This window comes from Varanus komodoensis, unplaced genomic scaffold (assembly GCF_004798865.1).
Source record: "Varanus komodoensis strain SLA01 unplaced genomic scaffold, ASM479886v1 scaffold18_3, whole genome shotgun sequence".
Classification (NCBI taxonomy): Eukaryota; Metazoa; Chordata; class Lepidosauria; order Squamata; family Varanidae; genus Varanus; species Varanus komodoensis.
This window is the reverse complement of record NW_025335549.1, coordinates 10,477,297-10,503,171: the sequence shown is the minus strand read 5'-3', so window position 1 is coordinate 10,503,171 and position 25,875 is coordinate 10,477,297. Positions and strand designations below refer to the sequence as shown.

General features: G+C 50.4%; 1 protein-coding gene across 1 annotated transcript in view; it reads right to left on the bottom strand.

Moving 5' to 3' along the window:
• NHSL2 (NHS like 2) overlaps nt 1-23,861 on the bottom strand; it is a 34,030-nt gene extending 10,169 nt beyond the window's left edge. Inside the window, exons 1-5 of the mRNA XM_044427480.1 lie at nt 23,783-23,861; nt 2,944-3,090; nt 2,485-2,621; nt 1,224-1,419; nt 257-388 (exon numbers count right to left, since the gene is read on the bottom strand). Of these exons, the coding sequence (XP_044283415.1) occupies nt 257-388; nt 1,224-1,419; nt 2,485-2,621; nt 2,944-3,090; nt 23,783-23,825 (655 nt within the window). The 5' untranslated portion in view covers nt 23,826-23,861. The remainder of the gene's footprint in view (nt 1-256; nt 389-1,223; nt 1,420-2,484; nt 2,622-2,943; nt 3,091-23,782) is intronic.
• Between the last annotated feature and the right edge of the window lie 2,014 nt (nt 23,862-25,875).

Here is a 25,875-nt window from a genome sequence, read left to right as displayed (position 1 = left end):
ACACCCACAGGGTGACACTTGAATCGCCACGACTCCTTGCCCTGCGAGCACTTCTCCAGCCCAGCTCTGTGCGCCTCAGAACCCACACAGAGTTTCTGCTAGCACGCCCAGAGTAAACCTCCTCCCTTCAGACGCCACCCTTGCCACCTGCCTGGATCACATGGGCACAAGCCATCCTTCGACGACAGCTCCTAAGCCCCCCTGATCAAAGCCCCATTGCTTCTGTGGCAAGGAAGGGCAGCCCCACTGGGCTCACCTTGATCCCGCAGGGCGAGGTGAGGAAAGCCGATGACCGTCCGCCTCCGGCGCAGCAAAGACTTGGGGTTCATGGCGGTCTCGGTGTTGAAGAGGGAGTGGCGGGTGCTCGCGTGCCGAGCGAACGGCTGCCCTGTAGCCAAGACAAAAGGCACTCCACAGTCTGGGCGGATGGTAGGAACGCCCAAGGGACATTTGTGACGAGGGGGCAGCTCCAATTTTATGGGGAAATGGTGGTTTGGTTGTGGGAAAGACAGGAAGTCGGATAATTGAGGAAGGGACTTTAGACTTCACCCTGTCTAGTTTCCAGGGTTGTCTACATACAGAGGATGAGGAGGCTTGGTGGATGAAGATGGCAGAAACAGTGGGGACCACGACAGAGATATCCATCCACTGGAATAACACAGAGATTGCTCCATGAGCAAGCACGGACAAAGACTGATGAGTAGATGGAACTGTGGTGTCAGGGTGTACCCTGTGTGTGTGTGTGTGTGTGTGTGTGTGTGTGTGTGTGTGTAAATGGCACATTGTAACAAATGAACAGCAGCCACTGCTCACTATCCTTGTGAATCAGTGAGCGCCATGTGCTATGAGAACTGAGGCGACAAGAAAGCAGATGTACTTGTTGATTTGGATTCATTAGATGCTGATGAAATCAGGCTCAGAGAATGCCATAAGCACATGCAATTAAGATACGGAGGCTGAGATGTCTGAGAAGGTGCCTGGTGAGGCGAACGGCACCTGCCAGTTCACATGTGTCCCAAGGAAAACCCCTTCAACCACGGCCCCGTGTCCTCCAGCTTGGCTTGGCTTCACACACACAACTTTCTTCCTGGCTGTCCTGCGATTTTCCTTGTACATCAGCCGACCTCCTTATGCCACTATCTGATTTTCCAGCAGCCCTTCATCTCCTCCCCCTCCCCCCCACCTACAGAGAGAGGGAGAGGGAGAGGGACAGTCACACCTACCAGAGATGTTGATGGGGACAATGTTGGCTTGCGTTAAGCAGGGCTGGTGCAACCTCTTCTCATCCAAGGACGGCAGAGGACCAGCTCGGGCCCAGGCTGCGTTTTTGTCTGGGGTAGCAGGCAAACTAAGCGAGGGTTCTGGCGCTCTCACGCCCAGTGTGGTCATCTCATTCTCTTTCACTTGCTGGCTTGAAGGCTGTCAGGAAGCAAAAGGGTTGCAGGAAGGAGAATTAATGAAACTGTGTGCGTATGTTAAGAGGCTCTGAGGTCTGAAGGGAGGGCTGTGCTCACTGCAAGTCCTCCTTCCACAGGCTCTCTATCACTGCCTTGATCTTTTTCTGTCCACGCCTTCCCAAGCACACACTTATCATTCCTGCATTTTAACGTCCTACAGTGTCCTAGAATGATGCTACCTGAGGGGCATTCTGGGAAATTAACATGGCAGCTGCCACTACCTAGAACACTGTCAGAACACTTTCATTTCCCTTGCAGAATCAGGTGAAGCGGTTGCAGAATCAGTGCAGAATTCTGCAACCCTTGCAGAATCAGTGGTTGAAGCTGACCACATTACACATCATGGTCACCCTCATAAGGCTTCAGTTGGCTCTAGCTTGCTGCTGAGACAACATCTTCCTATGTTTCTAATACGAGTGAATGACAATCAGCAAAGCTGAGCCTGAGCTAACTGTGGTCCTCTTGCAGCTGCCCATTATAGAAGAGGGAATCTGCCTTTACCAAGCTTGTAGTACTTGATCCATTTCCCTTAACCAAACTCTGCCTTTCTAGCACAAGCTTGACTCTTCACAGATCGGAACTCATTGCTCAGGTAAAACTTAGCTTCCCCTGTGAGCCTCAAGTAACCAGAGAACTGTCACATGGCTCTTAGTCAAGCCAGGATCTTGTGGCCACTGCATTACCAGGGCCACTGGTCAAAAGAAGAGACTTCAGACAGCACAGACTGGGATTCTAACATCAAAGGCCAAACCCCCTTTTGGTCCAGGAAGTCAGGTAGTCTTGGAGAGACAATCCCATGCCATGCCTGACTATAACGTCCCAAGACTTGCTGTGCTCCTGCAGTCTGGGCAACTGGCTGCTAAATAAGTCATCATCCTCTATACTTCTGGATCTGTCTGCCTGCTTTCCTTTCTCCTCTGGGCACAGGGTTAGCGTTAGGGGCAGTGTGGAACTTGCCAACATTTGACCTGCATTCTGGCAGGCATCACATCGAAAGAGAGTATTACCCAAGTGGATCCAGACTTACCATGAACACAAACTCCAGGCGTTTGGCAGATGGGGGTCGGGGGCTGCAGTCCAGGGGTCTGTCTGCAGAGAGAGGGCTGGCATAGCGGAAGGTCTGACCACTGGCCCTGGCGTCAGAGTAAGGCTCCTCATATTCTTCTGGAAGGAAGGAAAATAAAGCATTCCACTTGCACCTACAACTATCTTCAGACAAGTATGAATACTCCTTAACATAAAGTTACAGGGTCCTTGGACGTTTGCAAATGTGCACACAGACTTTCGGAAACTACCTTTCTAAACTTTGAATGACAAAATGTCGGCCCCTTTTCATCTCTGGCCTCCAAACCACAGGCCTTCCCAGAGGCTACGGTATAAACCAAGAAGTGATGGAAGTACACCACCTGCCAAAGAGACTAACCAGCTAGCCGAAGAGACCAGCGCAGTGGGGGCCTCACTCTGCCCCTGATCTTCCCCCAAGTACCTTGAAGCAAACTCTGAAGATTAAGCTCAGCTTCATGGTGGAGCTCTTCCACACCGACTGGCCGGGCCAGGAATACGTTGACAGGCTGGTGCCATAGCAGCTTGGGAGGGGTGGGCTTCTTGACATCCAAATCTAAGTTAGAGGTGGCTGGAGAGGAAACACAGAGAAAGAGTCAAGCACCATCTAACCTGGTTCTGGTGGGGTAACTCATGGGGATTCTGGAGGCGCAAAGAGGCCTTTGGGCTTTTTCACATCACATATTCATCCATTTGTGATACTAATATAGCACTGGCCAAAATAAAATCTCTCAGCAGTTCACGTATAAATATTAAAAGCATGTTCGAAACACAATGCTAAAAACAATTCCAGCAATAATAGAGCAATACAAGGAGCGGCAAAATGGAGCAGTGTGATTCACTGAATTGCCAGCCAAGGCAAGCCTGGCTGAGCAACTGCATTTTCAGGAGGTGTTTGAGACATGTGACATTTTCTGTGTCCTGAGCTGCATGGGAGAGGAATTTTCCAAAGGGTGGGCGCCACATGCACTCAAACCAGTTTCGAACCGGTTTTGCTGTTGCAGCTCCTAAGCAAGGGACTTTCAGAACAGTGGATCTGAGCAAAGTAGCACATAATCCCCTCATCCCAGGACAGCTCCTTAAGCAGTGTGGCTTTTTTGGAAAAGCTTGGAATCTCACTGCCTTCAGGGACAGACGGCTTGCAGCCCTTCAGACATTGTGGGGCTGCATCTTCCCAGATCTCCCTCCATTTTCAGGGCTTGCTAGGGCAGGGGGACCTCTAGGCCAAAACATTTGGAGGATCACAAGTGCCCCCTCCTGCTTTCAGGTGAGATCAGGGTTTATTTGAATTCTATTTAGTAAAGAATAGAATTATCTGATCATAGCTTATCATTACACTTTCATTGCACTGGGGGTGTGCCAGTGCACCTTTCCTCAAAGAGCTCAAGGGGGGAAAGAGGTGTGGACTGAAAGCACTTATCTAGGGCTGAGACAACAGTCAATACCCATCCAGAAACCCCTTGTGGCAGGTGAGATAACCTCAGGATCAACCAGAGGAGCAGGGTGGGGGTTGGGGTGGGAGCAGTCTGGGCTGAAGAGGAGCGAAGGGAAGGGAGGCAGGAGGGTGTGTGGGAGGGCAGCCCTTCCTTCTGCACAAGGCACACACGGAAGCAGCATCCTCGAGGGGAAGAGGCTCCCACCTGGCTGGCTGGGAGCCCCAGCACCGCACCCCTCTGGAAGCAGGAGGCTTTCTCCCCAGCCCCGCTTGTGGGGCATGCAGCCTCGGCCTCACAGCCAGCAGCCCCTCTGTGGGCATATTCCTTCCTGCACTCTCACCTGTAGCCAGCAGGTGGCATAATTAGCTGCTGAAAGGTGATTCCCCTTCACTTGGCTTGGTCCCCTGACCACCTCTGGCCCAAGGCCAGCCTGACTATTTCTAAGCCAAGCTCTTCCTCTGTCCTGAAAGAGCCTTTCATTTTCATAAGTAGTGAGAGGGGAAACGGGTTCTGCACATGCTCAAGGGCACACTCACCATTTATTATTTTCCATTGCAGTATCACCTAATTCTGTCTGATACATGTGTGAGACAGAGACAAGAGACAGACAGAGACAGGAGACAGAGTGAAACAACAATTTTGAAAGGGGAGAAAATATTACTCCCACTAAAGCCAATCTGGTAGTCCTCCAGATGCTGTATACAGCTTCCATCTTCCCTGACCAACAGCCTTGGTCTCCTACCACTGACGGAGACCAAACATCTGGAATGCTGTTTGAAATGATGCACACATCACCTTATTCTTGTTTTGATGCTGGTTTTGTATTTTGAGGGATTATTTGTTTCCAGTTAATGATTGATTTAACACCTAGTTAGTTTTTTAAATGCTGTCATTTATTCACTTGTTTCAACTGTACTGGAAACTTCCGTAGGAAGAGGGTGTTAATAGCAAACTAAATGGAACTCAGCAGTCCTTTTCTCCTTATGTAGGAGAAAAGGGGAACGCCTCTTCTAAAATGGTGTTTGCCATCTGTACTTTTTATGAACCACTTTTGTTGAATTTGCTAGTCTTAGACTAGATTGTAACGGCACTGTGTTTTCATTGTTTAATCAGCTAGAAAGCTGCCCTTGAAGGAGTTCGACATCACTGTAAGAAATGCCAAGACTTTCAACTGTTGCCTGCTGCCATTTTGATTTCCCACAGGGCGTTGGAGCAACTCTGCTTGAGGACTTTCTGGGAAATCCATCTGGCTGTTCACAGCGATGGACAGAAAAAAACAGTCCGAGGAGGACCCCCTCAGCAGGAATCAGTAGCAACAGGAAGCAAACAATCTGTCTGTGGACACCCAACTGATGCCGAGGACTGAACCTGGGACCTGGGCGGCTGCTCTGCCACTGAACTATGCCTCCAACCCCTAAGCCCGAGAGAGCAGACTTCACACAGAACATCCTGCCCTGACTTGCATCCCACACTCCAGCAGCTCTGCTGCACAGGGCCCTGAAGGAAATCTCATTTGGCAAGAAGCCAATCTGCAGGCAAGAGGATTTCCGGTTGCAAACGGTTTCCTGCTTGCTTTTCTTGAAGAGGCAGCCTGGGAACAGGGTGGGGGTGGACGGAGGGCTGACTGTGCAACTGAGGCTTTCCCTCCACTGAGGGCCGGGAACAAGGCAAAGGTTCAGCCCTAGCATAGGTAGGATTCTAGCTGGAGCAGCCACTGTATCTTATGCAAGCATTCCAGCATCTTGTGCTCACCTACAGGGAAGATGCCAGCAATCCAGAGACATGCTGGGAATTTTACAAGCAGTTCACACCCTGCAGACTTGCATCACAGTTAACACACCCTTCCCCAAGTCCGTCCTTCTAGGTCAGGGGTTTGAAATTGCCAGGCCACTGGCCAAAGCCAGCTCAGTGGCTCTCTGGCCTGCAGTGCCTCCAGGGTTCTTCCCTAGCGGTTATACCCTCTAGATTGTTGGATAGCCCAACCGTCTAGACAGCTACAGGCTGAAGGAGGCTGCTCATGTGAAAAGAAAGTGAAAGCTGTGCATTGTCACAAGATCCATCCAAGAAGTTGGCTGTACCATGCAATTCAAAGATGGCAACTCTCCTTATCAAGTCATTTTGAAGCAGGGTTGCCTGATCCATCTTAGTATCTCGGATTGGGAAAATTATCCTATTACCAACTGCCATTGCAATGCACACCCAACTCTTCCCTCCTCGAACTGCTGCTTCTTACCAGTCCATGCACCCTTGCTATCAGATAAGCAAACAGCACACAAACAGGCAATCTTCAGACTTGCTATTAATTATAATTCAGATTTCCACGGATTTAGAGCCCAAGTGCAAATGAGAGCTCCTCTACATGAACCATTCAGCCCACCACTTTTCTAGGCTCCTTTTGTTCGAGAGAGAAAGAGTCTCTCTCAACACGGGGTATATTTCAGGGCTTTGCCTTCTGCCTTTCTGTATATTCCATGATCCACCGGGAAGCTGGCATTTTGGTGCTGCAAAATTGCAACACGCTGAACCTTCATGGCAGTTTGTTCTGCATTGGGAATTTAAGTGCAGACTTTCCTTGCTGCAAACCACCCTCTCCCCAGAGCTGTGAAAATGGCTGGAAAACACGGGAGGTTGAGAATAGTGTATAAAGGACTGGCACACTTCCATGGATTGCAAGTGCACAAGGGTAAAGAAGGTCTGAGTGGCCAAGCGGGTGCAACCAGATGCACAGTGGAGTCTCTGGGACGGAGCCAATTACCTGCCTCTTCCGTATACAGAGCTTCCATGTATCCTGAAATTCCAGATCCTGCTTGATCTTGGAAGCTTCAGCAGGGTTGGGCCTGGCTGCAGTCTGGATGTGTGACTTGATGTAAACTGCCCAGAGAGCTTTGTAGAAATGCTGTTGTGGTTGTTGTTGTTGACAACAACAACAATACTGACCTTGGCAAAGTCCCAGTCAAAGGCACTAACCGATACACCTGTTTTGCTGAAGCAAAACACTGATGCAAAGGGATCAGTACAGCCATAGCAAGGAATTACAGAAAATCTACGCACAATTTTTAAACTGCTGGGAGTTAGAAACCCCTAAGAAAGCTATTGCAAATCTCTCAGTCTACAGATGCCTTTAAGATTTTGTTGGTGTTCAGCCCCAGGCAGCTGCCACTTCAATTTCCCACAATGCTCTGGAGCAATGCTACCTTGGAGCATTCTGGGAAATTAAAATAGCGGCTGCCCAGCAATGGTTGGAAGAGTGCTTCCACTAGGTGAATCTGCCCACAACGGCAAAAGCCCAGACAAGCATGAAGCCAGCCAGCATTTCTGCCCCCGGAACTCAAGGGGAACAGGACAACTCTCCCTCAGTCCCACACTTCAGGGTCAGACAACCTGTGGCCCTTGAAATCTTTACACTTGTGACTCCCATCATCAGTATCCAGCACAGCCAGTGGTGAGGGGTCACGTGTAGGCTGAGCCATCTGGAGGGCCACAGGTTGCCTGCCCTGGCTTTATGCAAGCACCACTTTGCAGCGAAAAGAACCTGAGCGCACCAGAGTTTGGGGCTGTCAGCTTTTCCTCTGCCTGGAACCGTGTGCCAGGCTGGCCAGGATGGCTTCCCCCCAGTGCTCAGGAGATGCAACGAGGCCACACCAGTCCAGCGTCCACTCGCCTTGCACCTGTGAGAAGCTGCCCAGGAGCCTCTGCTGGACAAGCCACGACAGCGGCTGACCAGGTGGGGGCTGCTTGGGCTTGGTGCCAGGACGTGCCCCAGCTTGACAGGAGGGTGGGATCTGGACTTCCCTGCTTCCCGCAAAGCAGCCGGGCACAGCATCCCACCCTCCGGTTCCGGACCCCTCGGTACCGCTGCAGGGGGTCCCCCCACTGAAGGCCTCCTGGCAGGGCAAGCTCTGCACCAGCTCACAGATCAGGAGGTGCTCAGCCTCCAGCGCCCACTTGGCGGTTTGGATTCGGGTTGCTACGGCAACCTGTCACAGGGAAGACTTGCTTCCCCCCCAGATAATTTGACTTGTTGCCATGCCGACAGAGGGAGGGACACAGAAGCAGAAACTTCACCAAATGTTCTTGTCTCCTGCCACCGCCCCCTCCCTCCGCACAGGCTGTGTGTGTGTGGGGGGGCAGCGGGGAGGGGAACAGAGCCAAGCACCACTTGTGCATGGAGCCCCAAACAGGAGATGGGCGGACACGTCTGGAAGGGCTGGCAGCCAGAGGCTCCCGGCTCTGTAACCCTCGAGACAGCAGGGCCCGCATGGATGGCCGGGAGCCGGGCCTTCTGTTTCACAGACATGGACGCAACATGGATCTTTAATCTCCCCTCATATTATCCATGAGCGAACACTGCCGAGGTCTTTCGAACTGGGCTGCAGTGAATCATGGACGTTCCACAGAAGCTTATGAGGTATCGATGGAATAGTTTCCGGAGACATTATCCCCAAACACGCTCTTGCAGCCATGACAGGGTGACCCAGTGAACTTCTTTACAGAGGGCAGACCTCCCCCACTATCAAAGGACAGTCCTCTATCTGAGAGTGTCCTCTGTTTGATGGGCAACCCAGTCCTTGCAGGAACCTCTTCCAAGCCTCAGAGAACAATGAGGAACTAGTATGGGGTTCTTGAAGGTGCGCATCAACTCTTACCTGGACAGTCGACCAGGCAAGCAACACAGGTTGCCTAGGTGGTCTTCTTCACCACCAGAAGGGTTAGAGGTATTGGTATTTTTCTGTACAATACTTCTAAATTTGCACCTAGGCATGCAAACAAGCATAAACTAATCTCATGCAAATTGATGCCCCCTCTTAAGGTGATGCATTTCTTCTTATTTGGCCAATCCCGAGAGGTCAATCTAAGCAAAAACAGTGGGGAGGCTTCTGGCTTGGTCAAAGCACATATGCTTTGTGTGTGAACGGTACGAAGTTCGGTCCCTGTGATCTGCAGTTGAGAAGGATCAGGGAGAAGCTGCTGGCTGAAGCACAGAACACTGCAGGCAGTTGGAGAAGAGGATGCTGAGCTACAGGTGGCTGGAGCTGTGTAAGGGAGTTCCCACCAGAAGCATGACGATCCAGTGCTCATGCGAACACTAGCAAACTCTCTCACAAAGTACGGCGAAGGCCACAGAGGAGCAAAGCGTTATGTGGCACTGGCTCTCGTGATTGGCAGGTGTCAAGAGAACTCAGGGTCAACAAGGCTTTGGCTAAACATGAAGCGCTCAACCATCCTCCTGGACTCTGACAGCAGAGCAGGATTTTCTGCAGGCTACACTTAACACACTCTCCCGCTCTAGCTACTCAACGTAGGGACTCCATGCTGGAGAATGGACACTCCAGGTTTGCATTAGGGTATAGCTGCTCAGTAACTCCAGCCTGATCTTCTCACAGACCAAATCTCCATGTGTAGGCTTGCTTTGATGATGCATCCCTTCCCAAGGAATTCCTTGACGTGCCACAAGAAAAGTGACAGCATCACAGCCAGGCTTTTCCACAATGCATCCCTCAGAGTACAGCCATCGGGGTAAAAAATAATCTTGTTGCTCAAAAGCCCATTAAGATATTTATAGCTGCAAGATCACAGCCCAGTTTTCAAGAGTGCATGCTAATTCCATGGCCATCGCAGGGCCAACACATCTCAAGGCTGCTACACAGGGATGCCTCCTTCATCCCTTGGTCTGGCTGTGGTCCCCCTTGTGGGCAGCACCTCCTACAGGATTTTGCTGTTGTAAAGCCATGCCCGACTCCTCGCAACCCCACGGACAACATTCCTCCAGGCTCTCCTGTCCTCCACCATCCCTCGGAGTCCACACATGCCCACACTCACTGCCCCAGTGACCCCATCCAGCCACCTCCTCCTCTGCCATCCCCTTCTCTCTTTGCTTTCAATCGTGCCCAGCATCAGGCTCTTCTCCAGTGAGTCCTTCCTTCTCATTAGCAGCCACAACAAAGTAAGGTTGCTTACCTGCAACCTTTCATCGACTTTCTTCAAGTGATCACCTGTGCATTCACACATATGGGCTGCGTACCTGTGTGGCATCCGTTGTCAGAAAGTTTCTTGCTAAACTCACTCCGGTGACAGCCTCTCCCCTTCCTCCCCCTGGTCTATCTAAGAGGACCTCCCACCATTTTCCCCAGCTCTCACGAGACCAATATTCTGAATGCCTCAAGATTTTCCTCTGTGAATTTCAGCATTAGCATTGTCTTCTTGTTTGCTGTTTCTCCAGTCTTCTGTCAATCTCCTTCCCGTCTTGTTCAACTCGCTGCTTCATTCTTGTTCTTTCCTTTCAAAAAGCCTACTTTATCCCTAAAAACCTTTTCCAAAAAGAAAATCTCCTGAAAGATCCCCTCTCCTATGTTTTCTCTTTTTCAAATTCTTCTTTGCTATTTTTCTCCATTTTCCCCTCTTTCCCAATGGCAATCAAAGTGCCATTCAGCAAGTGCATCCACAAAGGGAGCGGCTTGCCTCCCTTGTGGGGGGGGGGGCACTCATCGTGTCTCTTGGAGAGGACCACTGCATAGACTCCAGCCCACGCTGCCAGGTGTTCATGTGCCGGGCCCAGAAGATTCGAAAGGGCCAGCTCAGGGCCGAGCTGCGGAGCCACACCCTTCAGCCCACTGATGAGGCCATGGTGGTGCCTCCAGAGCGCCCATCCACCCCACGGGCAGTTTCTTCTTTTGCCCTCCATCAACTGCTCCTGTGGCTCCACCAGTTGCCCGGTCTGTGCCACCTGCACCTGGGCATGCAGATGATGATGAACACTATACAACTGGGGTCTCAAACTCGCGGCCCACGGGCCAATTGCTGGGATGGGCGGGGCACAGGGGAGGGGGCCGTGTAGCCTTCGAAGCGCCGGCAGTGCCCAGGCCGACCACAGGATGAGCGGCCCACCACCACCGCGGTGGTGGGATACTTGATGCGGCCCAGCCTCACCCAGACTCTCCTTCCAGTGGCCCCCAGGTAAGTTGAGCTTGAGACCCCTGCTATACAACCATCTGAGTGGGATGGTGTGATTCAGTGCTGGACCCAATGGCCTTCATGGCCCCTTCCAAGTCTACCATTCTATGAAGTGGGCCAAGAAGGCCAAAAAGATGGCGGAGGCACAGAGCCCATACGTGTGATGCACAGAGACCACGAAGAAGGATGAGATGGAAAACCCTCTCATCATTTCTGTCATCTTCATTGGGAAGGTCAATCTTTAATACAACAGTTTGGGAGTAATCAGTGATAGGCCACATTTTCCCCAGCATGCTCCTTGCTTATGTTAATCAGCCCCCTCTGGAGGTGTGCTTAGCATATCCCAGGATCCCTTGCAACTGATGAACTATGCCTTGGCAAACAGCTATACAAAATCTGTCAACGCAAGATGGATATTCTTGTTCCTGCTAGAAGAGAACATTGCTGTATCCATGGATACAGAATGTCTTGTCCATACCAGGTGCTAAGAATCTCAAAGTAAAGAGATAAAGGCATTGAAGTTCAATCTCACAGGCCATGCAGTGGCAAGGAGGGGAAACAGGAGATGAAGCTTCAGTGAGTACTGCTGGACAGGCAAGGAGAAGGAACTGAAACCTACTTTCAGGCTATGGGGTGCCACCTCCTCCCGGAAAAACTGCCTACCACATACAGCTATATGGTAGGCAGAAATCCAGCTCATGAAGCCTTCCCCATCATTGCACTTTTGTGTTGGGGGGAAATCTCTCTCTTCTGAATTTGGCTGTCAAAGCTGTCACAAATACAGAAACCCCCACAGGGGTAAGAAGAAAGCAACCCAACTGGAGCTTATCCAACATACAGCACTCTGTGTAGGTGTCATTTTCAAATTTGGGGTGTTAAATCAGCATGAAGGAAACCTCCTGTCTACCACCATCCTGGGCTTTTATTCCTGCACATCAAGGAGCTCTGGACTGTGAGTCCTGAGTACTAATGCAAATAAGAGGCAAGATGACTCACAGCAACCCTGCAGGTCTTCACAGTCATAGAATCAAGATTGTCGTCTACAGCAGCTTTCCACAATCTTATGCTTTCCAGATATGCTGTACCGAAATTCCCATAAACCTCAGTCAGCTGCTCTAGAGCCTAAGGATAGGTACCAGGCAGCCTTACGGTTCAACCAACCAGCCCAGGCGCTTCAGCAAAAATATCAGGACAAAATATCCTGATTGCTAGAGCAGTACAGCAATGGAACCAGTGACCTTGGGAGGTGGTGGGCTCTCCCACACTGGAGGCATTCAAGATGCAGCTGGACAGCCATCCGAGAGGGAGGGTTTAATCTGGAGTCCTGCACTGAGCAGGGGGTTGCATCTGATGGCCTTCTGGCCCCTTACAACTCTACTATTCTATGATTCCCAATGGGCTACTAGCATAACCCTGGGCCTGAGAAATGAAGCTGTTTTCCATCTGCACCTCTGCATTCCTGTTGTGTACCTAATTTCTAAGCAAGAGCTGTACTCTGACTTGGCAAAAAAACCAAAAGGGCAACAACATGGTTTCTGCTTGTTGACTTACCCCCATTTGAGACACAGAACAGAGGGCTTTGTAACTCAGACCCCTTCCCTCCTTTAACAGCGGCAGAGCCTCCTTTTAGCTCTTCTGGGACCACTGTTGGGTGGGTGGGTGGAAACAAGTCCATGGGCAGAGGAACAGTTTCCAGCACTTGGCTATTCCTCAATTCAAGACCATAGGTTTCTCCAAGCTGGTGCCCTCCAGATTTTTTTGGCTACGGTTCTGGGAATCCCAGACCACTGATCATGACCAAGCTCCATCCAACCCATCATTCTCTCCATACAGGAAACACATGACTGAACAGCAATCTCCTGCCCAAGAGCCACAGCATCAAGCGTACACAGTCATACCACCTCCAGCACTGCAGGTAGAATTAACCACCACGATTAATTGCTACATGAATGTATCCAGTCCTCTTTTAATACCATCCAAATAGTAGTGGCCATCACTACAGCTTGTGGAATTGAATTTCCTATTTAACTATGATGAAGCACTTCCATTTATCTGTCCTGAATAGCTCACCAATCAGCTTCAAGGAATGACCCCTTTGGGTATCAGAGGAAGGAAAGCACCTCCACTTTCTCTGCACTACACATATTTTTTTACATCTGGCCAGGGCTGCAGGAAATTGCAGGTCAAAACCTCTAGAAGGCAGTGCCAGGTGCTTCCAGAAGCGGCCATCTGCAAGTGCCTTGGGGTTTGCTCAGCAGAACTGATTATTTTTGCTGAGCTACTCTCTCTCTCTCTCTCTCTCTCTCTCTCTCTCTCTCTCTCTCTCTCTGTGTGTGTGTGTGTGTGTGTGTGTGTGTGTGTGTTTTCTTAACAGCCTCCAGGAATAAGCAAGTCCCACCTCATTACACTTTTCACCTCATACACTTGATTATGCCAGGGGACAAAAGATGGGGTTTCTCTCCCTTCTGGTCCATATTCCAGCTTCCTGCCTCAGGCAGAGGAAGGAAGGAGGGGAGGGGGCAATGAAGTCAGAATAAAAAACCATCCATAAGCTCCTTTGCATAAGTGATACCTAAATTGCCTTTTTGTATTTCTCTTGCCTGCAATTCAAATGTAAAACTGGTTAGCAGAATGCATGTTAAACGGGCTTCCCTGTCTCTTTATGTTCCATAGGGATTCAGAAGCATTCCAGGCTAAAAGTATTCTTGGTGCCAATTGTGAAAAGGCCCATGCTTATTTCCAGGAACAACGGGCTTGCCGGTTTTCAGAGACACCCTGTATTTCAGCTTGCTGCAAATCATCTCCTGTTTAGACTACTTCAATGCGTTCCATGCAGGGCTGCCCTTGAAGTGTGTTTGCAAAACGCAGCTTGGGCAAAAACATAGCAGCCAGGCTGCTTTTTATTGTGCATGTCGTAGTGATTCTCAATTTGCAGTGCGCAAGTGCTGAGAGCACCCAGAAATTGCTGCTTCTCTTCTCCTGGCAACCTGCTTGTTCTCTTCCTCTGCCTAGGGAATGGAGGTGGTGAGAATGAGGAGGAGATGCCATGGCCTTCGTGCTCACTGGTTCTCTGCCTGTCAAGGAAGCAGGTGGTAGGAAGAGAAGCAAGAGCAGGCGGTGACAACGGGGATCAGCAAGTAGACTCATTAAGCAAGAATACCCATGGAGGATGTCTTGCACTAGGACAACCAAAAGCCTGGAGCTGGCACTGCCAGCTTGCTTCCAGCGCAATTTAAAAGGCCAGTTCTTTCCTATAAAGCTCTACATGCCATGAGATCGAAATGTGTGAAAGCCTGCCTTCTCCTGTATGAACACGGGTGGCTTTGGATTTTTTTCAGACATCCTGCTCATGTCCCATGACCAAGAGGACAAGTGCAGAAGGACAAGCCCTGCTCTTCAGCAACACCCTCATTATGGAATTCCCTTCTCTAAGGAGGTCAGCTTGGCTCCATCTTTGCCTAGACTTTGCAGCCTGCTAAAGCGATTTTATCTATACTGGCTTTGATGGTGGTCAAATAGCCTCATTCCCCTTTCTGGATGTCTTAAAGACAGTTCACTCTGAGCTTATCTGCAATCCCCCGACAGCTGAGCAGAAATTAACTTTCCCAGAAACAGTATGTTATTCCTCCATGCAATGATGCAAAAATCATTTGGGGCAGCTCGGTTGTGAATGGGCAATTTGTTCTCATGCGCTTTACAAAAGAGCTGCTTCCAGTGCGGAAGAAAGCTGCTAGAACAGGCTGATACAGATCAGCTCGGCTGTGTGAATGCTTGCCCTCAGCTTGCGGGGCTGGCTATGGAGACAGCCTCAGTGAGCACCCACACATTGGAAGTGACCACCCTCCTCCCACCGTTCCCCATGCAGCCGTGTCTCCCAGAGGCAGGAGGAAAAGGAACGTGCTCTCATCTTCCCTGATGGAGCATCTCACATATTCTCAGCAATATCTGAATAACATGGGCGACCAAACACCCTGCTGGGCCCCAACAGCCACAACCGCATCCTAGTGTGGCTACCTCCCAGCCAAAACACGGGGTGAGATGTTGGAGATCTACAGTCACGCCTCCCCTTTCAAATAATAATAATAACCTTAAAGAAGCAGAGACTTGCCTCCAGCTTTTGCCACAATAGCCGTGGTGGGAGAGAGAGCACATTCCCTTGTGCTGGTTGGCAGATCTGAATTGCCTCTTCCCACTGGGTAAGCCTACATTTCTCCTCCCAACTTCCAGGGGGCTAAATGAGGCACTTATATGGGTATGGGGGTACAGTAACAAAGTCATGCATTCTCTTGGCCCGGCTGCTTCATCAAGAAGCCTCCATCCCCTTGCCTGCCTTGGGAGAATTAAGATATTGACCAGGCCTGCAACTTCTCTCTTTCAACCCTTAAAGACCTTCCCCAACACTCTCCGAACAAGCAGGACTACTATTTGCATAATCCCAGGCAGCATGGACCACCCCCCATGCTGGAAATTCTTAGTTCAATCCCCATCATCTCCACCTAAAAAAAAAGGGTTCAGGAACTAGGAGAGATTTCTGCCTCAAACCCTGGAGGGGTGATATCAGCTGGAGTGGACCTAGCTTCTCCAACCTGGTGCACCCAAACTATTTCAGATTTCAACTCCCATTATTCCCAGCCAGCATGGCCATGGCCAAGAATTTTGGGGTTGTGTTTAATACACAATATCAGGGAGTAAACAACTCTGGGTTGGGTAGTCAAGTAGTCCTTCCTATTCTAAAACAGCTTCCTAGCGTCTCACTTTCCCAAACCATACAAGGTACCCTGTTGCAGAAGAAGGCAAGATGATTTCTGTGGTTCTCTCTCGCGTCCCTGCTCTTCCGACCACAAGAACTTACTGTCCAGCAGGCAATGGAAGAGGATGATGCCTGGAACCCTGCCTTAGGTGCGCATCAGGTTCTGACAGCCGGTCCAGAAATTCTTCGGTTGGTAGAAGAGAACCACACCCTCCACAAGACCATCTAAACTTCCTGTCATGAGCAAGCCACAAGGCTGTAAATATAGCTTGAGAAATGGGAACTGCAAAGAGGAAGGGACAATTATGACATTTTGTTATGGAAAGGAAGCACTGTACCACCTTGAAAAGAAAAGTGTGGGCAGAGGTTGTTTTCTGTCACAATTTAATAAGTAAAAACTATGAGGTGAAAGTTAGCTTGGCATGAAGGAAGAACTTTTGATACTTGGGCTTACTTGCTTATTTCTCTCTTGGCAAAAGTCTTAGAGAAAGAAGCATGGTGCCTCAGTCCATTAAACAAAATGAAACACATCAATGCTTGTGCTGGTTAGGGATAATGGGAATTGCAGTCCAAAATAGCTGGAAGGCACCAGACTGGGGAAGTCAAAGAAGTCCTCCTTAAGTATGTATGATAAACCCATTTTTCTGGGAAGGGTGCATAACTTAGTATACTGTAATCCAGCTTTCTTCCATCGTGCAGCAGTCTTTCTTATTATTCTTCCTTCCTTTCAAAGATTTCTATGCTGCTCTGTTGTGCCACGGCACCTCTTAACCGCATCATCCTTTTTACATTCCTGTCCCACTTTTTGGCTTCTTGCACGGAGGCCACGGTGGCTTACCTGGCCCTCCTCCCCCTCCACTTTGTCCTCACAATAACCTTGTGAGTTAAGCTAGGCCAAGAGTCCGTGCCTGGCCCAAAGTCACCCGGCAAACGTGATGGCTAAGTGTAGACTAGCCGTGTCTTCTGTTGCAGTCCAACCCCCTGACCACTACACCACAGGGTCCTTCAGTGGGAGATACATGCACAGGGTTCCCAGACCCTGGCACATGCTGAGTCAGACAGACATGCTGGGTCTGTTCCATGTCACCACTGCTCCATCGAGCCCACTTCCAGCTCGTTTGCTAATCGGGACGTCATGGGGCACTTTGCCAAACACTTGACAAAAGCTGGACCCCATTCTCATTTTGCATGGCAGGTCTATCCCACCATTCTGGTCAGCTCACCCCAGAAGCTCAAAGCATCTGAGAAAAAATGCTGGTGAAGAAACTCAGATGAGGAAGTGCATGTGCATGTGTGTGGAGGATGGGTAGAGTAGTGCAAGGAAAAAGCCAGCATATGGTGCTTCCTGCATGGTTGCATCAGGCCTTCCTCATTCTCTCCTTTCTGATCTAAACGCTTAATAACAACTGCTGCAGAGAAAATAAAAAGAGCACGCCTCCATCCCTTCCACAGGATGGGGCCTTTGGTGGCTTTCCTCAGCAGTGGGGCTGAAGCAGCACGCCCTCCACCCCATCCAGCCGAAAGGGTGCGCTCCCATTCGTGCGCACATGCGCCGTTCCTGCACATGGCCAAGCTCCAGCCCCGGAGCGTGTGGGAGGGAGACGCTTGCGCTCAGGGACATGGTGTGCCGTGCCGGAGCTCAGCCAGGGCAGGGGGCCAACAGCCCCAGAAGGCCGGGCTGGGGGGCCGACCTGCTGGCTGGAATGGTGAGCCCCAACCCGAAAGAGGAGGATGGAGGGAAAGCTCGTTATCGCGGCTGCTGCAGCAACGCCTGCGGGATGCCGGAGAAGAGAGTGATGCCTAGGTGCAACCCCGAGGTGGAGAGCAGCCTGGGATCATCATGCCATGTGCCAGTCTGCCTCTGCAGAACAGACCCCCGTGACACCCACAACCATGTGAAGCTCCTCTTGAGGGGGTTGCTAAGCAACACATCCTCCTGCCCTCAGGATCCTCCTTCAGCCAATGGCAGCGCATTCCCATTACATCACAAGCCTTTGACATGGTGTTGCCAGCATAGCATGTGCCTGGCTGAGCCGGATGAAAGGGAAAGCTACTCAGAAAACAGACTGCTGCCCTGCCTGGCTCCCGAGCACCTCTTCAACTCGGGGGCCGCTGCGTGATCTTCCCTTCTGCTCTGCAGCATGCACCCACAACCTGGGTTGACCATCCTGTCCTCCGCTCAGGATGACAAACTTGCCAATGAGTTTCTTTTTCTTTTTCTTTTTCTTTTGAAGACTGAAGCAGAAACTCTTCCTGGTTACTTTTCAAAGCAGCCCCCACCTTGAATCCAAAGCCTTCCCTGCATGCAATCAACCAGAGTTCTGGCAAAATCTTTCTCCTGGCAGCCCAAAGCATGAAAAGGAAGAGAGGCGGTTTGGGGTGGGGGGCGTATTTCAGCCTACAAAAGATTATCTGCAAGACAATTGGCCCTCAGCAGAAAAAGGCTCCCCCACCTTAATGTTTTTCCACATAAGCTGTGCTAGGTACTCCATGACCAATGCTTTCATTGATAAACAGTCCTCCTATTCTGAGGTTAACATATTTTAATTGTCTCACGTTCTTCCCCTTTGAGTAAAGGCAAGAATGGGGCAACTTTCAGGTTTCTTGGATCATTGGAGACTTGTAGGGTCCTATATACTAAGAGCAAATCCAACTCTTGAGTGCAGAGCTTAGGTAGCCAAAACAGCTCCACCCACAGAGAGGCGGTGCCAACAGTGAGAGTCCAGGGGTACGTAGGGGTTTGTAGGAGGAGAACTCAAACACACTGTCTATGGAAACAGAGTTAGGAGAAGAGACAATGTGTGTGGGCTGGAAGGGCTGGTGAGCGCTGCAACATTTTGGTGCAGTTCCTGCTTGCAACCTGCCTTTTCGCAAAGGCAGAGACGGCCAGGCAGAGGAGATGCAGAGCCAGTGCAGGCAAGCAGTACCCATTCCTAGGCAATCTCCGGCATCCCAAAATAGCTCCTGCTAGCTGGAGACTGCTATGCGGGCCTGGCTGGCACACACACACACCTGCTTTCTTCATCCCTTGCCTCCATCCACTCCTACTGAGACCCGAATCGTTTTTCCCAGAGAGGTAGTTGAGAATTTCATTCCAGATGCCTTCACATCGCTGCCACGGCCTTCTCCAACCTGGTGCCCTCAAGATGCCCTGGACACAAGCTTCCCCCATCCCAGTGCTCCATGCTGTCTGGGGATGATGAAAGTTGTCGTTCGACACATTGGGAGGGTGCCTGGGTTGGGAAAGGCTGAGCTACCCAGTTCTGGCCACACGGCTGAGCATACACTGAGGAACGCAGCTTTGCATGGTGAAATATTTATGCTGAAAGCCCTTGGGATGACCTTTACTCTGCCACCAGCCTCCCCTTCTCTTCCAGTAGCTAATGAAAAAGGAACGGCTTTTTATCTTCCCCAAAAACAAACCCGTTGATTGGCAGGCTTTATGCTGCTGAGCAGCTGCTGATCCCACCAATTCTTCTCCCTGCTTCCTTCATGCCGCTCACCAAACTGCTTTTGCAGCTATTCCGACCGTTTCCCCATCTCTTAATCTGCAAGCTAGGAGGTTTATTCAAAGGTCCCTGAAAATCCCAAGATTTCGAGGATCTGGAGGAAAAGAAGGAAATACACCTCCAGGGATCGCTTGTCAAGGCTGGCAAAACAAATGCTGAGGAAGTAGCACGGCTTCTTTCGAAGAGCAGAGATGAACTTTCAGGGCCTGAGCAGCGGGGCTCTCTTGGGAACTCTCAGGGCTGACACACAAGATGCCCCATCACACGTCAAGCAGCCAGCCCAAGCCTCCAGCCCACCTGCATGGAACTTTTGCCCTGTCTGCTCATCAATGCTTCTTCCCCCCATTCCCAACAGCCAATACGAGAACTAGCTAATTTTGGTCCATGGACCTAATACTCTTATTTGTGCATGCTTTAGACAACCTTGTCGATGACTTCAGCTGCAAAGCACAAAACGGACATTTGTCTTCTCCTTTTCCACCATTGCTATGCTTACAAATGGTTCTACATTCCTGATACATTGAAACCACAAGAATGTTGACAACCATAGTGAAATGATTGTTTTGCATTTCAAACTCACTTAGATAACAGCATAGGCATGACTTTCTGCACATTTACTTTGGAAAAAGCAACATTTGCTGCAAAAAAAAGGGCCTTTTGCATGCACACACGCAATGCACGATGTCCAGGTAGTTGCTCTCTAGCTCTAAAATGTTCAGACAGAAGGAAGGATGCTGTGCTGAGGAGGGTGAGTCCTGGAGGATCTTGGAATGCCCATGCTGGCCCAAGCACGGCCTGTTTGCCAGTGGCCCCACCCCCCGCCATTCCATGGAGGGCCACTTGGGTCCACCAAGGAACGAGGACCCTGGACTTGGGCACCAAGGCGCAGCCCTAGCTACCGTCTTGCTCCCAGCCATTTCCAATCCTGCTACCTTTGCAGGAAACTTCGAAGCACAATTCAAGGAAATTGCCTAGTGCAAGCAAAACGTGGAAGGGAGGAGGCGGTGGCACAGTCTGAGAAGTGATAGGAGGCACAGGAATATAATTCAGTGGTATGGGCCAGGCTGGCTCTGTCCAAATGACCCTGTCAGTGCGATGACCTACGCGGCAGCCTTCCATCTAGGGAAGTACAGATTTTGCTAAATTTAAGTGGCTTGCAGATTATCATGGGTGGGGAAACTGATGGAGCTGGAGTTTTGAAGAGAGGATATATGAGAATTGTGTCCCACTTGCAAAAAAGAGCATTAGCACAAGTGTGCATTTGTGCTGATCTCTCCAAAGTCTGTGTGAGTCAGAAAAAGTTGGTCTGCTGCAGAATTCTCCCATTTCTGTACTTTTGTTCCTCTGCAAAGTTGCAAGACGAACTGGAATACAGCAGGGGCAGCAGGAAGGTGACAGGGAGAGGAAAGCGCATCCAAGCCTGGGGGCAGGGGCAGGACACTACATAGACCTGGGGAAAGGAGGGACACAAAACCCGCCTGTTATCGTAAAGGAGGACAGCCACTGTTCCCCAGCTTTCCCCAACAGGCAGAGCCTCCAGACATGTTGGGCTACAGTTCCTATCATTCCCAATTGACCAGCTAAGAATGATGGGCACTGTCATCTGAAGCCTCTGAAGAACACCAGACGGTGGAAGGCTGCTGTCAGTGCAGTTTGCTCGGGGATTGTCTGTCTCCTCTGCAAACCTTGAGAGCACAGGGCACTTCCAGCACAATGCTAAATATGTTTATTCAGGAGAAGAAAGCCCAGTCATGAAATGCATATGATCGCAGCCTCAGGGCTATTTCTGCATGTGGGGTGTGCTATTTCTGTTAACTTCAGATTTAGACAGAGGGGACAGTGGAGGAGAAATCTTTGTAATGCAAACCAGTGTAGATTTTGCAAGGTAACACAAACCTTAAAAACTCAGCAGAAGCAAAAGCTGCTTTCAACCTTATGGATGTAAGACACACACTATACCAGGCTAGAAAAATCCCCAGACTGTCAGCCATGCACAGGTTCTTAAAATGTTGTAACTGTTGCTAAGGCACTTTGAAATGAAGATGCACTGTGCTTTGTTACGGGATATTGAGCAATGAGATAAGGGTTCCCCCTTTCTCAGCAATATGGTCATCTGCTACTTAGATGCTATTATTAATGCATTTATTATCACATTCATGCCCTGACATCTTTCTTCTCCCAAGGAACACAAAGCAGTATCCTTACAAAAACCTTTTCTGATAGGTTTGGTTGAGAGTCGAAGACTGACCCAAAGTCACCCCAGGAAGTTGAGTGGGGATTAGAATCCAGATCTCCTGAGCCCCAGTCCAGCATTCTAACCACTATACCACACTGTCTCTCCGGATTGTAGGCAATGGGAATTTCCTGAATAGCCACAACTGGCCCATCAGAATAGTCTTCATATAAACATTCTTGCAATTTTATATTTATACAATCACTTAATATCAGTTTTTAGGAAAACTGCAGGTGTAAAGCCTCATTTCAGAAGAGGCCTCCCCTCCACATCCCTCTTACACAGGAAGGAATGCCTTGCTCTAAAATGATACCACGTCCTACAACACACAAGCACATCATCTCAAAAACAAAACCTTTTAATTTTGCTGGATTTTACTGATGTGCCTATCAAGGTTTTGTTCACCTGGTGACTCCCATAAAAATGGAAAAGGGAAACAATAGACACCTGCCTGCAGAAATGAATCCCGAAGGAACAGCTTGAGCAGTTCTGATTTAGCCAGAGAAATATCTGAGGTTGCAAAGACATGGCTGGGGGAAGACAGCCGCTCTCGCCTTTGCTCATAGCTCACGCCTTAACGCAGGAATGCTGGCCCTCTTTAAGAGGTCCATGTTGGAGAGACTCCTGAGGACCACATTCCAGTGGCTGTCAGAATGGAGGCAAAAGGGGGGGGGGTCAAAATACCAGCATCTTTAGCTGAACCCTCGTGCCACCCATCACTAAGCTTCTAGGAAGGGTGCGGGAACAGCACAGGAAACCACGGAGGCTCTGGGGGCTGCACTGGGTTCCCAGAAAGACCACATCTGGCCCCCAGGCCTGAGGTTCTGCACCTCTTCTTTGCAGCTGCTACTCCTTTTGGGAAGGGGCCGTAGCTCCATCACGGAACACCTTTATAGGAGGAAGGTGACAATCCATTCCCTGGCATGCCCGCTTTAGAGAGATAATTGCAGCTCAGTGGACTAGCAGGCTGCATTGCCTGCAGAAGGTTTGAGGGCCAATCCATGACACACTTGGCTTCCAAGCAGCATCTGGTAGAGCCTTTCAACTGTTTCGAAAGGCTGGATGCAGTTTTCATGGAAGAGAAGACTATCAATGGCCACTAGCTGTGATCCTTTTCTCTGCCAGCATCAGAGGCAGTATGCTGGGGGAGAGGAGAAAGAGAAAGGGAGTGGGGGTGCTATTGTACTCATGCCCTGCTTATGGACTTCCCACCGGGACATCCACTTGGCTGCCCTGGGGCAGAACACTGGGCCAGAGGGGCCTTTCGTCTGAGGCAGCTATACACTTCTTATACCCAAGCAGACGCTTCTAGGCCAGATGGCATTAATGATCTGATTCTATATAAGGCAAGTTCTGATCTGCCAGCTTACTTCCAACCTGCTCCATCTGTATATTAGAAATAAAAATAGGCATGGCAAGAACTCTACTAGTTTCCAGCAGTATTCACCAAGAACTAACTCTGATAACCTGCAAAGCCAGCCATTCCTTGGCCCACTGCAAAGCCTAACAGTACTTCTTTCAAGCACCTTACCCTGTTCTATCCCCTCCCAGAGGAAAAAAGGGGATGCTGCCAGGAATGCTGACTTCCTAGGCAAAACTGTCTCAAATGTAAGACATCCTCAGTTACTTCCCAATATTCACAGAAAAACACAATTTAAATAGTAACTAATCAAGGTAACCTTATAGCTTTCATTTTATAAAACACAGTTCTGGCCTTCTCTGTGCATGCAGATGAGGAGTGGACAACCTTTAAAGGTGTTCCAGCCATGAGGTTTGTGTACACACATCCAAAATGCACAACTCTTTTAACTCAGAAATAAAGGAGGCACTTTCTCTTCCACGGATAAAATCCCTGTTGTTTCTTTTTATGCAATACATACAGGAACTCCAAATACTCGTAAAATAGGGGATGAGCTGTAGCTTGGTGGTATGATGTATGCCTCCTATGGGGAAGGTTCCACCTTCAGTCCCCACCTCATTCTCCCACCCAGTCCAGGTGGGACTGGGAAAGGGCCCTGCATGAAAACCTAGAGAAATGGCATCAGCTGGTGAAGACAACCTGGAGCTAGACAGAACCGTGCTCTGGCTTAGGATACTGCTGCTGTCTGCAGTCCTAATACTCCACTGTGTTGCAATTAGATCCAAGTCCTGTCCTCTGAAGTTCACCGCAAATGCCTCCCGACCCCACACACCAACGCATGCCCCCACAGCTCTGCAGCATGTGCCAAAGCAAGCAACCGTCCCTCATGGTGCTAGTTCGTGGCTAGCAATGCCCTCGGCAGCCTCTGCTGCCCAAGGAAAGCCACACACTGTGAGCATCGGAACTCCTCATCACATGTCAATCCCCGCGTGGCCTCCCGCCTCCACCGACCAGCGTTCCTTACCTGCCCTGTGCAGAGACATAAGCAAGGACCCGGCCCTCTCCATGGCCACTGGCCCCACATGTGACACCAACGGGCGCAAAGCCTCCACGCTAAGGGCCCCCAGGCGCACAGCAGGTAGCCCGGCTCCTCCCACCGATGGACCCTCACTGCCCCACAGCCCTGCCTGCTTCCTCAGGCAGGGGCAGAATCTCCGCGAAGCAGCTGCAGGTCAGCAGCGGGAATGGGACCAGGGAGGGCCCAGCCCCTTTGTTCCTGGCGAGGCAGAGCCTCCTGCCTCGAGTCCTCTGCGAGCCAAACTTCCTCCCCCACTTTCTCCAGCCCCCTTTGGCGGGGAGAGGAAATCACCAGGAATCCACTGTTTGAGTCAACTCCCGCTGGCCCATTGTCCCTGGCCTGTCCCGTCTTCCTTCCGATCATGAGGGGCTGGGAACAGGCGAACGAACGGGTCTCCTTGTTTTCGAAGGATTTCTCTTTCTGTTTCCCGAGGTGTGTAAAGTCCAAGACGCCACACACCTTAGGAAAACATCTCCAAGGCTGCACAACTCCTGGGTCTGCAGGATGCTGGGGGGGGGGGCTATGGTGGGCTACAAGAAGTGGCATCACCTGGGAAGGCAGCTGGTGAGCCAAATATTCTCTTGGGAAGGCAGATCTGGCCCAAATTCTGCTGGCTCCTGACTCCGCGGCCACTGAAAATGCCAGCTTGACTCTCCCATGTGGGCTGGGCTGCTCCCAGTTGCCAAAAGTGAGGACAGAGGGCACATATTTGCATAAAGGGTGCATATGCTATTTCTGGGGTTAAGTACCAATGTTAATCTTGGGAGAAACACACAGACAGTCTCAGAGTGGGAAGATGGGACCAAAGGACCTGCCGGCTTATTGTTATTGTGTGCCCGAGGCCAAACTTGATGAGCAGCAGTTCATCCAGGGCTTATCTTTATACAGGCCTTTCAATTAGGGGTCTCTTCAAATGCAGGACAGGCTTCTGGCAGCCCTTTACAGAGATGCAGGTCCTCTCAAAAGGGGCCCCACCTGGCCAGCTCCAGGCATGTGCCTGCTTGAATGCCTGAGGGATTTCCCACCCCGTTCAAGCTGGTTCAAGTCTGAGCCTTCCCAGAAGCCCTGCAGAGCCTGGGACTGGTCTTAGCAGCACCTCCTAAGCAAGCATCCAACCAGCTTAGCCCCTTTTTACCTACAAGGGGGCTATTTTTATTGCGTTGTTGAGTTTTGGAAGTGTTATTGCCAGCCCTGACCCTGCAGGACAGGGTCTCCTTGGAACTGAACATACATTATCTGTAATTATTGTAGCAGACTGATCTTTATATTGAAATATATATAATATCAATATATTGATCTTTCAGAAAGAGCACAACTTATTCTTAGCAGATAAGAAGAGGCGGGGGAAGAGACACTTTTGGGCTTCTCCAGCTTCTCCGCATAGCTTCTCTCCTGCCTGCTGGGGATGATTTGGAGTGTACAAGGTGAGAGGATGGGGAAAGATTAAGGGCCACATCGTTTCTTTCTTCTCCCACCTTCCCTCTCACAAGCTGCATTTCTATTAAAACCAGAACCAAGGTTAGTGTTCCCTTCCATGCGGTTTGCGTGTTGAATGCTGCCAGCCAGGCCTCCCAGTGAAAGCCGGAAATGCAGTCACCTGTTCTTCCTTTGGGAAGTGGTCGGTGAGAAGAAGATGAGTCTCCTGATGTCCTGGACTCCATCTCCCAGAAGCCCCTGACAGCAAGGCCTGTGGGAGCTGGCCCAAAACTTTCTGCCACCCCCCCCCCCCGCAGCACCGCCAACTTAGAGGACTGCTAAGGGAGTGGACAACATGTGTCCTTACTGATGGTGTCGGGCTCCAACTCCCATCAGCCTCTGCCGGCACGGTTAATGCTCGGGGTGGAGAGTCCAAAGACACCTGGAGCACCCTGCAATTCCCCTGGAGGCGGGGGAGGCGGTTGGGCCGGCAGCTGGCACTCTTGCCTGGCTTTCTCTCGAAAGGGTTCGGTCCTGGGGCTCGGCACGAAGCTGAGAAGAGCAGCCTGAGAGTGCAGGCGGCAGGCTGCGAGTCCCCAGGCACGCTGCTCAGATTCCTTTCT